Raw genomic sequence first — 15,304 nt, 5'->3', positions numbered from 1 at the left:
GGGAGAGGGAGAGAAAGATAGAAACATCTATGATGAGAATCACTGATCGGCTGCCTCCTCCACACCTCACACTGGGCATCGAGCCAGTAACCCAAGCATGTGCCCCAACTGGGAATCGAACCGCGAATCAAACAGAGACCTCCCAGTTCATAGGTGGACACTCAACCACCCAGCTACACCAACAGGGCTCCTTTTTCATCTTTAGTTTATTTCTTCTAGTTTTCAGTTTCATATCTTGTTCAGCTATAAGGTATCAATCAGTACCTTATGTTTAATTTAATAATGCCCTCAGTTTTGCAGCTTCCCAAATGCTGTCTAATCATAGCTTTAAAATACTTCAGGCTCAACCTGACCTTTAAGAAGTGATGAGTAATTTTACTAAGTATACTTTCCCTAAGTTTCTCCTGACCTCACTCATGCCTTATCACTGTGTCACAAGCATCCTGCCTCACACCTACATTGCCTCATTGACCTCTGCCTCCCCTCTGACCTACAGTGTGGCTTCTCATAATAAACTTGGCGTCCTTTCCTTAAATGTCTAGCAACAGACCCTAGCACCCTTTCAACATCTTAAGTTGGTCACTCAACTTAAGTATAAAAAATAACACTGACACAGTTCCTACTGAATATGACTTTATGTTGCCATCTTTTCCAGAAAGCTGGAAAAGGTGTTTTTTATTTTTATTGCTGACACCATTACAAATGTCCCTCCTTCTCCCCCAACACTATCCACCCCTCACCCACCCCTGCCACCCCTCCCCTGGCCTTCACCACTCTGCCATGTGTGTCTGGGGGCTATGCATGCATGTTCTTTGGCTGCTTTCTTCCCTCACACTCCCCTCTAACCTATCAGTCTGCTCCATGTATCCATGCCTCTGTCTCTATTTTATTCATCCGTTTATTTTGTTCATTCGATTCCACACATAAATGAGATCATATGGTATTTGTCTTTTTCTGACGGGCTTATTTTGCTTAGCATAATAATCTCCAGGTCAGAAAACTGTATTTCTATTGGAGACATTTTATTTATTTTGGCTCTCGTATACCGCATGTAAAAGAACTTGGTTGAAAGGCTGATCCATATCCCAACCACGTTCTGTGGTTATAAAGGAGAATAACATAGAGCTCAGCTATGAGGTGAGTCTGAGACTACAAATGAGTAAACCAGAACTCGCTTGGTCATCAGGTTTGAGACCTTTCCCTTTGAAACAGACTCAACCAATGTTCTCTTCTGACCACTGGCCATAAATTCTGTATGCCTTGATTTTCAGGGATTACAATAAAACATTTAAGCTTAACTTGTATTTCAATGAATCATGTTCTACGTTAGGCCAAATTTGGACCCTTTTTTCCAACATCTCTCCCTTTTTCTTGCTCTTTCTACAACTCTAACATCAACTTACAATCGTGAAAAGGGGACAGCATTAAAAAGCCCGGCCACAGGACTTAGGACAACAGAATAAATATTTTTCCAAAACCCTCCTTCAAATGTTGAGAACTTCATTTTCAAAGTGCTCCTGGAGAAAGGAGCACAATGGCTTCCCTCAGAAAGGTTTGCTTTGGCAAAATAAGCTTGAGGGCGGTTGAAAGTGTGGACTCTACCTTGCATTGTTATCCAAACAGAGGTATTCCCGGGGGTCAGCAGCGCTAGCAATGGTTGTTTTGACACCTTTGTCAATAAATAAGCCAGCCTGGAAAATATAATAATGGACCGGAATAAATATGAATCCCAAGTTATAGCTATGTAGTAGATAATGATTCATAAAAATAAGGTTTAGATTATTGCATCAATGACACAAAAAAAAAGCGCGAGAAAGAATAAACAGCAAACCACAGGTTATCATGTAAACAGCTACTTTCATGGATATTTTAATAATTGAACTCATTTGGTCATTTGCAAATATTTACCACAAGGTAGGCACTACATAAATATTTGCAAATGACCGAATGAGTTCACATCAAAGTGCCATTATATTACACATTAACTACAAAACTACTGACACACACTAGTAGCAAGACTTGCAATTAAGAACAATTACAATCCAATAGGAGAAGCACATGATAATGGAAATGTTTGGTAGCACATCAGAAAGGAAGTGGCATTCTACAACTGATCATGAAGGATGGGGAGAAATTAACCATGCCAAAGGATAAGTTGAGGATGAAGAGCAGGGAGTGATGCTGAAACCGGTTTGGCTCAGTGGATAGAGCATAGGTCTGGGGACTGAAAAGTCCCAGGTTCGATTCTGGTCAAAGGCATGTACCTTGGTTGCGGGCACATCCCTGGTGGGGGGTGTGCAGGAGGCAGCTGGTCGATGTTTCTCTCTCATGGATGTTTCTAGCTCTCTATCCCTATCCCTTCTCTCTGTAAAAAATCAATAAAATATATTATAAAAAAAAAAAAGAGTAGGGAGTGGGAGGGAAGCAGCTAAAGAACCCAGAGGCAAGTATTTAATAGAGTAATTTATACAAAAAGTCTGAAGATAAGAGAGGGCATAGAACATCAGAGAGCAACAACAACAAAGAAATCTGAGATGGGCTGACAGGAAATGTATGGAGGGAGGACAGGTGAGGAAGGAGAAAGATGCAAATGCCAGATGATGCAGAGGTGATGCGCTGAAGAGTCAAGACAATGGGACTGTTAATAAAAGCAATATAATCTACTGCGTTTTAAGAAAGAATACCCCAACTGCAAGATGGAGAAGACTGGAAATAGCCAAGAAAGGAGGTAAGGGATAAGGTAGAAGACGATGGCAGTAATACAGTGACCCGGAAGAGAAACAAGGATGATCTTGACTCTGGCAATAGAAACAGGGAAAAATGGATGGAGTGAAGATTCTTCACTAAGTAGTATTGGCACCATTTAGTAATGAATAAAATGTCCAAGCAGGAGGGGAAAGGAGTGATTAAGGTTCATGTGTTTTCAGCCTGGGCAGTTAGGCGGCTAGTGGTTTCATTCACAGGAACACATATGAGCGTGGGTCTACTGATTAAAGCAAGGACTTTAGTGTTGAACACATTTTATTTATGTGTCTCTGAAAAACCCAAATCATACTCAGTAGGCAGTCACATAGACTGACCTGGAGTAGATGTGGGATAGTCAGTCCCAAATTTAACAAATTGAAACCTAATCATACACTCATTATTTAGATATGATTAATAAACTATTATAGAAACCTATATGGCCTCATGATAGATGACATTAAAAAATTAATTGGAATGAGGTGTTTTTTTTGTATCCCCTATAATCGGAAAATTTTGCAGACTTCCACCTTGAAAAGCTACTTCCACTAAAAATTATTATCGTTGAGTCAGCGCACAAAAATCATATCTCTGTGTAAAGTTGTTGTTTTTTTCTTCTCTCAAGTCTTCATCAGAGCTTAGAATCAAGTGATTCTAAGCTCTTCAAGTTATAACACACTCAGGTTTTTAAAGGAACCTTTGTGGGTGGGAAGAGAGCAATATATATTTATTTCATTAGGCACTCATCCCTCACTATATATATATATATATATATATATATATATATATATATATATATATATATATATATATATATATATATATATATTCATAACCCATAGACAGACAATAGGGTGGTGAAGGCCTAGAGTGGAGGGTGGGGGTGGGCTAGAAAAGGTCAAGGGAGGGGAAAAAGTATGTAATATTTTCAACAATAAAGATTAAAAACAAAAAAGATCCTCTGAGTACTATCAAGGGGAAGTATCCATCGAGCTGTGATAAAGAATCTGGGCACCATATCATACAACGAAAATATCCACGTGCCTATGAGCACAAAATGAGCTAAAAGTGTTTATCATCAGCTGGTGAGGGATGAATGCCAAATACCATGGAAACTGGAGCTCCTGAATGGCCTTCACTTTACTTGACCTGTATCATTTTTTTTAATATATATTTTATTGATTTTTTACAGAGAGGAAGAGAGAGGGATAGAGAGTTAGAAACAACGATGAGAGAGAATCATTGATCAGCTGCCTCCTGCACACCCCCTACTGGGGATGTGCCCACAACCAATGTACATGCCCTTGACCGGAATCGAACCTGGGACCTTTCAGTCCCTAAGCCGACGCTCTATTCATTGAGCCAAACCAGTCTCGGCTGACCTGTATCATTTTAAATTGGGTCAAACATTCTTCAACAGTACTTCACTATTTACGTACTTTGTATTAAATATCCACAGGACACTTCATCAGCACCAAGAGAGAAAATACGGTTTTTAATCCTTGGAAGCACATTATCTAAGCAACCGTCGCCAACCTTCCGGACCTCAGGGACCACCAGGGGTCTACAGACCACTGATTGGCGACTGCTGAATGTGTGCATCCCTGGACACATATAATGACATTAGAGCCTGGAAAGGAGGAGGGAGGACTCGTGAATCAAATCCATTATTATGACTTCCGACTGCATGAGCATGTGTGTGTTAGCGTATATTCCTGTGTGTTCTTCAGGCTGCATAAGCATCTGTACATTAGGGTATATTCCTGTGTGTATAAACAGAAAACTATGTAGACAGCCTTCAGATGGGAGAGTTAGGAGTCTGCTTTTCTTAATCTCTGGTGACAAGGTCTATCTAAAACGGACATTTCTCAGTTGTAACCATAGTAGTCTATCCTTTACCCTGCAAATCATGTGTACTAAGCTGTTAAAACTTAGGAACTTACCTTAAAACTTGAATGGACCCTGTTGTTATAAAATACACCCAACGGAGTAAGTTCTGGTTTCGTTAACAGCTGCACTCCACTGGATTCCCCAGTAGGTTCCTTGTGAAATAAATACCATATTCCAGCATCCTATAATTAAAAGGGTAAGATCATTAAAAGCTCCTTTTATAAAGCCACTCAGTGAAAACCCTCATAAACTAAGCACTTCACGGGCAAGTTTAATCTTTTTAACACTAACTAGTCATTGTTTCAGGTTAGGAATAGACTATAAAAAAGGTGTACACTCACCTAGCACCTTCAAAGCAGTGCTATCATGCTTTGAGAAAAAAAAAGCAAATTTAATTTTGTTTGCAGGTTTGGACAAAAGATAGAAATAACTGGCTGACAGCAAAATTTCTTTTTCAAAATAAGTTTGCCATTACTATCTACGCTAAAAAGTTGTGCAGAATTAGAAGCAAACAAGCCTTCCTTCCTTCCCTGTGACAAGAACAGCACAGCCTTTGAGAAGTATGGGTTTTTCTGTTTACCTTCAAACCTGATCAATAAATGAGTCATTCCTATTAAACAACTATCTGCCAACATGCAGGGCTCACTGACTTCTTTCAAACAACTCCAATGCCCTTCCTATCCCGAGGCAAATTTCTGCCAAGAAAAAAAAAAAAAAAAAACACCACACCACACACATGAATCAGGATGCTGTCTCAGTCTGGACCCTGTCTATTCCATTTCAGTATTCCTGACCTTACCGGGAGCAGAACCGTTTGAAATATTTTGACACTCAAAGTGAAATATAAAATCCGAAATGAAATGTTCCTAATTCCTGTGACAATTGAAAACCAGCCCAATGTGAAAGACATCTTCATAGGATGGAATTTTGATGAAACAGGCTGAAGAAACTTACAGTCCAAAAAGTATGGCACGAATTCAAATATGGAAAACATTTATTTAGTGCCCACTACATGCCAGGTGTACAAGGCTATTCACAAAGAATTCATAGTTTAATGGGAAATAAAGACAGAACTGAAATATATGTAACAAGCACTATATTAGCTGTAATAAAAAGTCCTTTGGGAAGCTAGAGGAGATGAATTGTGAAAAGCAGATGTACCTATGCACCAAAATGAAAGCAATAGTTAACATTTCCTCCCAAGTTTATAGATGGGTCTTAAAGCAAACTGTTCTGCCCTAGCCGGGTGGCTGAGTGGATTGGAGTGTTGTCCCATACACCAAATGTTGCAAGTTCAAACCCCAGGCAGGTGCATGCAGGAGGTAGGAGAGGCAATCAATCCATTAATGTTTCTCTCTCTCTCTCTCTCTCTCCCTCTCTCTCTCTCTCTCTCTCTCTCTCCCTCTCCCTCCCTCCCTCCCTCCCTCTCTCCCTCTCTCTCTCTCTCCCTCTCCCTCCCTCCCCCCCCTGTCTCTCTCTCTCTCGCTCTCCCCTCCTTACTCTCTAAAATACATTTTAAAAAAACACACGTATCATCAGGTGAGGGTTTTTTGTTTTTTAAGGAAAACTGTTTTGAAAACTGTATTTACCACCTCTACGCCTTGGGGCACAAAACAGACCCTGGAGGAAGACTTGGAGGGCTGTCTTCTTCATACCACAGCCCATTCACTGAGGGCACAGCCAACCCTCTAGGGTACAATGGAGTTTGGGGTTGGGGCTGGAGGAAAGAACAAGGAGGTAGTAGCTGTTTCCTGTTAAACACTGTGGTGTCCAAACAAGCGAAGGGAGCTCTGTGAAAGGCAGTGGAAAGGTACAAGAAGAAGGGGTTTGGTTGACTTTGGGAGGAAAACCCTTGCCAAGACATAAGCGTCCCTGGAGCAGTTTCTCTAGAGTAGGGGTGTCGAACTCAATCAGAGAAGGGGCCAAAATCTAAAATCCAGCCTAAATCGAGTGCCGAATGGTTTACTGAACAGTCATAAACTGTCATTGTGATGGAAATGCAGCGGAGTGCAGTGATGACAGCGCTGTGTGGGCCACATTGCAAGGCCTGGCGGGACGGATTTGGCCCGCGGGCCTTGTGTTTGACACATGTGCTCTAGAGGGAAAAGAAAGAATTCCCAAAACGAAAGGGAAGAACGCACATGAAATGGGCCTTTGTTATTTTCTCAACATGAGCTTCAAGGAAGGTTTCTGGAAACCTCACCAGACACCTTTCACAGACTATGTGCAATGTGTTCTAATCTTCAACCCACAACTTCTGAAAACAACTGAAAGGAATCTCTGCTCTGGCTGTTCGTTTGTAAAAGATCCTGGTGTGAGACTGCTTTTCAATCTATTGGTCATCTTTACCCAAAATCTCATCTTCCAATGAGAAAGTCTCAATGCAAACCTCATGTGGGACTTGACAAATATTTGATAAAAAATGAATGAATGGACACCTGAAATGATTAAAAGTCCAGGCATCTGCCCTGTCAAATAAGAATTTTATGTTTTTAGGGGATATCACCGATAAGAATTCTACCATCACATAAAGATGCCTGGATTCTATTCATCTCAAAGAAAATCTTCCTGAAAAACAATGCTAGGCATTTCTTTCCTTTTAAAATCTTAATAGCCAATAAATATATGAATATTTAGGTGTTGCTGTAAAGACCAGTTTTTGTTGTTTTGTTTTGGTACTGTAGTTTTCAGCACAGATATAATGGTAATAGTATAATGTCCTAAAGATTAATTTTTATATTATAAATTAGCAGTTTTAAGTCAGACTCAATTGTAAGTGTAAATTTCTCCAGCCTTACCCAGGAGACATTTCTGCCATCCAAAAATAGTTCATTTGTTCTTTTAAGTTATTCTTATGTTTGTGAAACAACTCAAGGCACAGTTAATTTAAGGCACACAGCTGAGTTTAGCTGCTTTACCATGGAGATGAAATCCCCAAGCGCATACGATTAACAAAAGGATGAGCCCCTTCACCAGAGAGACCCCTGTCTGTCTTCTACAGAATAACCCGTTCCCATGAAGAGAAGCGAAAGCTTTCTCTCTGCATCCACACTAAAAACTGAAATGGCCATGCCACACCAGACTTACACATGATAACCCAGAAAGACAACGTATCACACTTTAAAATTATACTCCGGAGAGACATGATAACCCTGGGGATTAGCTGACTGCTTCTCCTCCATTTGGCATCTGGCTTACTCTACACAGAGATACTAACTTGGCATAACTGATTTCTTTTTTTCCTTGTCAAGATCATTTTATTGGGACAGTTGCAAAATTCTTTACTTAATTTTTATTATGGCCATGTCTTTTTTTTTTTTTTTCATTTTTACAATGTGGTACCTAACACTGACATATCGTTTCTGTCTATTATGTATTTGGTGGGCACCAGTTAAACAAGGTGAAAACTCAAAAGTGGCAAGTTGGGCTAAATTTAAATGACATGACTTGATAAAAATTCATGATGTAGAAATTATTGAGCATTTCAAACTAACTTCAATTTTTTAAATTACAAATATTCCAGTGAAATATAAATCTCTTTTAAATGCTTGATTGCTTCACTGGTAAGAAATGAAATGAAGTCTGGCCAGTGTGGCTAAATGGTCGAGTGTCAACCCATGAACTAGGAAGTCATGGTTTGATTCCCGGTTGGGGCACAGGCCTGGGTTGTGGGCTTGATCCCTAGTGTGGGGTGTGCAGGAGGCAGAGGACCGATGGTTCTCTGTCATCAATAATGTTTCTATTTCTCTCTCTGAAATCAATAAAAATATTTTTTAATATATACATTATTATGTATAGTTTTAATTTTGACCAATAGCTATTGTAGGGAAGGAACAAACTGTTCTCTAACCTCAAGTTAAACATGAGATAGATTAGCAAGAAAAAGTAACCGAATTTAATGCTCATGTATGGGAACTTGCATACAGGAGTGAGTCAAAGACTCCACGTGGAGGGGAGACTCCAAAATGTTAAAGGAACTGAGGAACATAAGACATCCCGAGCGAGGGATGAGCTGAGATGACATAGGGGCTTCAAAAGGTCATTGCAGGATGATACAAGCTGGCATCATTGATTTAGAAGAAAAGAAGCATCTCAGTCACATCTGCTCTCAACCAGACAAGTAGCACCAACAAACCAATAGGATGCAGGAGAGAGATTGACACACATGGAGTTCCATCCATCACGTCACATCCACATACAAGAACTTTGTCAACATGAACAGAAAACAACCTGAAAGCACTTAGGCCTTATTTACCTGTGAGCCAGCAGCCGCATTATTAATCAGATTGTTGTTGGGATGAGCAATCCAGAAAGTTGAAACAGCCCTGCAAAAAATTTTTTAAGATGATTTAAATAATCATCATGAAATATTCTGCCCACTAAAAACTCCCCCCCGAAACTTCTTCCCCAACCAGCCAAAGACCTTGGCCATCTCACAGGAGTTTTTCTCTCTGCCAGTTACTCACATACAGTCCGTGGTGGGCACAGGGACGTAGTTCCCAAACACTTTTTCTCGCATTGCGGTGCACATGGAGTTGTTCCTGTCTGTGGGAAGGAGGGTGCCAGGCTTGGTGAGGAGTCCCAGGTTGTGGAACAAAGTGTTTCTCTGTTCAACACCATCTTCCAAGAAAAAACAGTGGCCCAGTGTGTCAAACCCGATGGTGTCTTTTATCTGCAGAAACATAAGTGCATCATGTCATCGGCAGCAAGATGGATGGTGGTTTAAGGAACAAGTGCTCTTCAGGGTAGCCTCCTGGGCACAAATGCAAAAAGAACTTTTCATCTTATCTGAAGGGGCCAAGTCAAATGTCAGGTTTTACTGATCTCTTATGAGAACAATTTGGGTAGCTAAAAAGGGAAGCCTCCTTCACATGGAAAAACAGAATTCTCTGTAAAAGCAAGCTAGAGTAAAGGAATGTGGTGCGAAGCTAACTTCTATAAAATTGAGGAGTCCTGCCAAAACCAGTTTGGCTCAGTGGATAGAGCGTCCGCCTGCGGACTGAAAGGTCCCAGGTTCGATTTCGGTCAAGGGCATGTACATTGGTTGCGGGCACATCCCTAGTAGGGGGTATGCAGGAGGCAAACTGGTCGATGTTTCTCTCTCATCAATGTTTCTAGCTCTCTATCCCTCTCTCTTCCTCTCTGTAAAAAATCAATAAAATATATTTGAAAAAAGAAATTGAGGAGTCGTGAGATCTAAGGAGAGGTAACTTCCATAACATGCACCCCTGTAATGTGAGCCTGCTCACCAGCAGGCCGTCGGTTCCATGCACAGTGATGCACCGGGAGAAGCTGTGATGAATGGACAGTCCGTCCACAGATGTCCTGTGTCTGTAACCGCCCCTGTGGTCCACGTCCCCGCACAGGTGGAAATGAACAGGGTACCGCCCCAGCTCCCGCTGCTGGCCCATGTGTTTCAATTCCACATAAGAAAGATGGACGGAAGTGAAATTCTTCCTTATCTGGAAGACATAGTAACCAAAGTCAGATGGGACATTTCATTACAGGAACGTAGCAAAATATACTGTTTCATAGGAAATGTCTGGAGGAGATTTACATACATGTTAAAACATGTACTGTCTTTCACATCCTATTTTACCAGGTCCCCAGTTAATAATTTAGCAAATGCTTCTCCTTTGCTTAAGGGATTACTTTAAAGGGCTACGGACTAATTATCATCATCTTACATTAACAATAAAAGGCCATGTAACCAGAAAAGCTGCAGACGATTTCTGTATGTGTGTTTTGATGTGTTCAAATGTTTTGGTCAGTTCTAGTCTCATCTTGCTATTTTATTTCCATGACTTCCACAATAGTTTGAAAAAGGTATTTCTAAATTGGCCCTCAATATTTTTGTTAGCATATAATAGTGTTTACTTCAGTTCTTTTAAAAAATTCTTGTGATCCACAATTAGGGCATTTGACATTTTTAAACGCTGGATTTCCAATCATACTACTGAGAACAAAGAAATAATACTGACCAACATTTCAGAAATTTCTGTCACAGAAATGCTGTTAATAAGCATAGCCCACTTACTGCACAAACACTGATTTTAAAACACATGCAGCCAAAATGCAGACCAGAAGTCCAATAAATTAGGATATAAAGCAAGCTTACCACATAGTAAGTGCTCAATACTTTTACAGAATAGAAATCTGCATATAAAAGTTTTTCAGAAACATAGTTTGTATGTGTATATTGCCTAATCATGTTTTATAAAGAACCAATTGATCCTTTCATATCAAGATTTATTTTTTTTGTCTCTATATAATTTATTCTTCCCAATGTACTGACTTAATTCTTCATAAGGCAATTCTTAAACAGCTTACTAACCTCAGGTCCAGGTCAACTACATGAAGATATAAACTTTATTTTAATTACCTAAAATCTGCTCTTTGTCATTCACTAGAGAAATAAAATATGATTTCTCCTTAATACCCTTATAGATTTCATTCCAAAACTTTAAAGTTTTTCCAAACACATTTAGCAGCTAAGGTTTCAAAGAACGCATCCAATTCTTCTGCCTACCGTGACATGTCCCCCAAAGGTATCATAATCAAAGAACTGGCACTGGTTTTCACCGTAGCACGCATCTTCCATTTCTCCTTGGATTGCAACATTCCGGGTGAGAATTCCAACCTCGGCTCTCATGTCTACACCATCTATGATCTCACCCATGTGCAGGAACTGTGGGGTTTCTGGTTGATGTGGGCAAGGGAAAAATAATATTAGAACCAAGAAAACATGGAACTTATGTCAAAAAGACAGTCACGTTTTTCTGTAACCCAAAGACATTATCCAACGCAACTGTCCGCTTCCATCCTTTAATACCTCAGAACCACAGAATCCTAGGAAGTGAGGGTATTAGTGATTATCTGGTTGAACCACCCACCCAATCTGACCAACTATCAAATCCACACACAATGCTTGTACCTCCCTGAAGCAGCTCCATCCTCCCTTAATCTGGAATCAATAATTTGGAATCTACTCAAGAATCCATATTCTCTCTCCCGGTCCATTTGTCTTTGTTCTACCCACCTGAGGACACATGAAAAAGCAAATGTACGGTGAGTCCAGAAAAACCAAAGGTGTTATCAATGTCGATAATAGGGCGTGAGTTGTTTTTGTTTCTACTTCAAAGCTGAAGTAGTGTGCACTTGCACATTAACAGCACAAAAACAGCCACCTTTTCTTTCCTCTGTCTTCCTATTTTAATATCATGCATTCTTTTAAGCTCCCACTTTGTTGGGAAATTTAGAAACTCTTTAATAATGGGCTCCTCCCTGGTGTTTTTATTATATAAACTCAAGGGAGAAAATAAAAGTAAATCAAGGAGTTGAGATCATGGAGATTCATTATCATGTAGACTTGTTAACAACAGTGGGAATTTCCAAGCAAAATCAATGCCAGATGGCATCACAGTTTTCTGCGTTTTTCTGGTTTCTGCTTCTGCCCGGTGTTATCAAGAAGGAAAAGCACAACACGGAAACACAGAGACAAGTGCCCAGTGAGCCAATCATCCTGTTTTCTTTTAAAGCAAAAAAAGTTTCCCTTAAACCTCAAAGCTCTAAATTACTCACTGAGTGAGTACTCACCAAGCAGTTACTATAAGCTCTTGAGCACAGAAGCAAGGAAAGCAACGTAACGAGGGAAAAACACAAGGAAGCCCACAACTGAGGCAATGCAGGAAGAAGCTTTGCCGACGGTCAGATCAGAATGAGGAACAGACAAATGCCAGCCATTCTTTCTAAAGGGTTTATAGCGACCATCTCATTGGCACTGCTCTACCTCAAAAGATGTACATGTGAGGATTATGAGAGGAAATACAGTCTTCTTATAATACCTTTTTGGCTCCATTTAAATATTAATAAGATCTACTTTTTTGCGAAGGAAGTAGGCACTCAAAAACCATAGATTTATTATTATTATTAAGAAGTTAAATTCCCACTGAAAAATGAGTCTAATCGAAAGGCTGGGTTTACTATTACTTGACAGTTTAAAGAGAAGTTGGAAAGGACCTTGGAAAACAATCAATCCACCATGTCTTCATCTTTTATTAAAAAAGGAACAGGCATGAAACATGGTGATGGTGTTGATGATGGTAATTGGGGTGGGGGTGCGGTAGTGGTGGTGGTGGGGAGAATATATAACTCCAGGAATCAAATCCCAAGAAAAGAGTGTTTCCCAAAAAAAGCATTCTGCGCAGCCCGATACCTTTGACTTTGACCTGGAAACGGCTGCACTCGGGACAGGGGAGCAGCGTGAACTCCTCGGCCTGGTACATGGAGTAGTCGGTGCTTGCCACCACGATCTGCTCTCCGGGTTTCCAGCTACTGACGTCATCAAGCAGATGAAGCTTCACGCCATCCACGACTTCCACCCGGAAACCTGAAAGAGAGACACCTAAACCGAAAAAAAAAAAAAAAAAAAGCGATGCATTAGCGGGAGATTTTTTTTCTCCTGTGGACCCTCTCAAAGATGAACAAATCAACAGTCAAGAGAAACACACGTTGGCACATTTTTACTAGCGGCCGCTATGTGGAAGTCACTCTGTAGATATTAATGAGTGAAAGATGCAAACACAGATCCCTGCCCATCCACCCCTGACCAGAATGTAGCATGCTGATCGGGTGCTCCTTTAAGAGAGTGACTTTTTTAAAGCAGCCAACCTTTCGGACCTCACGGCCAACTAGTGTTACGGCCACAGGTTGGCGACCGCTGCTCTAAAGGACAACGACAGGAGTGAAAAAACACTTCTACTACGTCAGAGGGAATCAAGAGGATGGAAATTCAGACATGGCACGAGGAATAATACAGTTTCCCTTCTAGTCTTGAGCCATCGATCCTGATAAAACCTAATCTGAGCAAGTCTCAGATTCTGTTCCTTTAGACTGTGATCTACCCTGCATTTTCTGTGTCTACCGAGCACCAAAAAAAAGACACCTTATAAATGTAAAGTGTGTTTTTAATATGTTTATTGTGTCCAGAAACTAAAGCCCATCATGGAATGTTGCCCAAATAATAACTTACAATAACAATAGCTAACATTTGGGGGACTTCACAAGCATAATAACCTTTTGTGAAAGCAGCTATGAGAGACAGGCACTATTACATGTATGAAATGAGGAAACCAAAGGTGAGGGAGCTTGAATAACAGCCAAAAAATGATAGAGCCCAATTTGGTAACCTCCATCTTATTCTGCCTTCCCAAGAATCAAAACAGACAGGTAAAGAGCAAAGGTTATAAAAACTTCATGGCAGCAATAATTCTTACCCAAAATCTCATATTCTACCCCCCAAAAAAATTATCTAAAAAAGGGCAACTGAATATTAACTTTTTTCATTAAAATTTTATGTAAATTTCAATGTTTTTAAAAGATGACAAGGATGATTTTAAGCAAAAATGCTTTAAAGAAAACTAGATTATCCTGGCCAGCGTGGCTCAGTTGGTTTGAGCATCATCCTGTGTACCGAAAGGCAACAGGTGCGATTCCCAGTCAGGGCACATACCCAGGTTGTGGGTTCGATCCCCAGGGGGCATGCACGGGAGGCACTGATTGATGTTTCTCTCTCACATCGATATTTCTCCCTCTCTCTCTCTCTCTCTCTCTCTCTCTCTCTCTCTCTCTCTCCCCCCTTCTTCTCTCTAAAAAATACAAATCAATAAAAAAATTTAAAAACTAGGTAAATACTTAAGTTTTGACTTAAGGGATCATTAGAATTTGTTTCTGTGTTTCTGTTTCTGTTGGGTGGGGCAGATCGGTATTATTCCTCACTTTTTTCCTGGCTTTAGGAGAAAAGCCTGCCTAAGATGATCTCCTATCAGCTGTCAGCACTATGGAACTAGAGGCATGAAAGGAAGTAAGTGCCTCCCCCTGCTTCCTGAAGAGAAATGCCCCCTCTTCCAGAAAGTAGGAGTCGCTGAGACACACACAACAGTCTGCGACAGAAAGCCAGCATGTACCCTTCTCCGGAAGTGAGCAGTCATTAGCAGCGTGGAAGTGAAAACAAAATTTCCCACACAGGAAGTGTTGACTGAGGTTTGTCAGTAATTATCTTTTGCCTGGAATCTTACTGGAGGCAGTTGTACTGAACTTTTCACACAAATTCCTACTAAGAAATGCTTCTCACCCACCCATGATTGTGCCAGAAAGCTGAGCTTCATTCCAGCTTCCTCATCCATAATACCATCTCCCCAAACCTAGAAGGCTGCTTTGAGGCAATGTATGAAAACCCCCGTTTCATAACGCAAACTCAGTTTTAAAGCAAAAGACTCTCTTGAATGACCATACAAAATACACCATTTATAACCTAAGTCATGCTTGCATCATCATTAAAATAGGTAATATTGCCCTTGGTGGTGTGGCTCAGGTGGTTGGTGGTGTCCTGTGCACCAAAAGTTGCCCGTCCAATTCCCAACCTGGGCACATGCCCAGATTTTGGGTTAGATTTCTGGTCAGGGAGTGTGTGAAGGAAGCAGCCAATTGGTGTTTTTCTCTCAATAGATGTTTTTCTTTCTCTTCCTCTCTCTAAAATCAACATAAAAAACATGTTTAGAAAATGTTTAGGTAAAAGGCCACCAAGGATGAAATATTTCATAGGGGGAAAAAAAATAGGTAGCATTGACTAAGTGCTTATTATACATGCTGTGCTAAAAACATCACATTCTTC

The 15,304-nt window shown here is 40.4% G+C and overlaps 1 protein-coding gene across 8 annotated transcripts in view; it reads right to left on the bottom strand.

Annotated features, from left to right (window-relative positions):
• CEMIP2 (cell migration inducing hyaluronidase 2) overlaps positions 1 to 15,304 on the bottom strand; it is a 76,450-nt gene that overhangs the window by 32,565 nt on the left and 28,581 nt on the right. For all 8 annotated transcript variants that reach the window (XR_004987171.2, XM_036433811.2, XM_036433809.2 and 5 more), the window contains 7 exons: positions 12,848 to 13,036; positions 11,162 to 11,331; positions 9,882 to 10,094; positions 9,099 to 9,304; positions 8,888 to 8,957; positions 4,686 to 4,814; positions 1,603 to 1,691 (listed from right to left, as the gene is read on the bottom strand). Coding sequence is in view for 7 of the 8 variants with exons in the window: in XM_036433811.2 (XP_036289704.1) it covers positions 1,603 to 1,691; positions 4,686 to 4,814; positions 8,888 to 8,957; positions 9,099 to 9,304; positions 9,882 to 10,094; positions 11,162 to 11,331; positions 12,848 to 13,036 (1,066 nt within the window). In the remaining variant the exon portion in view is untranslated. The remainder of the gene's footprint in view (positions 1 to 1,602; positions 1,692 to 4,685; positions 4,815 to 8,887; positions 8,958 to 9,098; positions 9,305 to 9,881; positions 10,095 to 11,161; positions 11,332 to 12,847; positions 13,037 to 15,304) is intronic.

The sequence above is a fragment of the Pipistrellus kuhlii genome, unplaced genomic scaffold (assembly GCF_014108245.1).
Source record: "Pipistrellus kuhlii isolate mPipKuh1 unplaced genomic scaffold, mPipKuh1.p scaffold_m20_p_12, whole genome shotgun sequence".
NCBI classification, from domain to species: domain Eukaryota; kingdom Metazoa; phylum Chordata; class Mammalia; order Chiroptera; family Vespertilionidae; genus Pipistrellus; species Pipistrellus kuhlii.
This window is presented reverse-complemented; position numbering and strand designations above follow the sequence as displayed.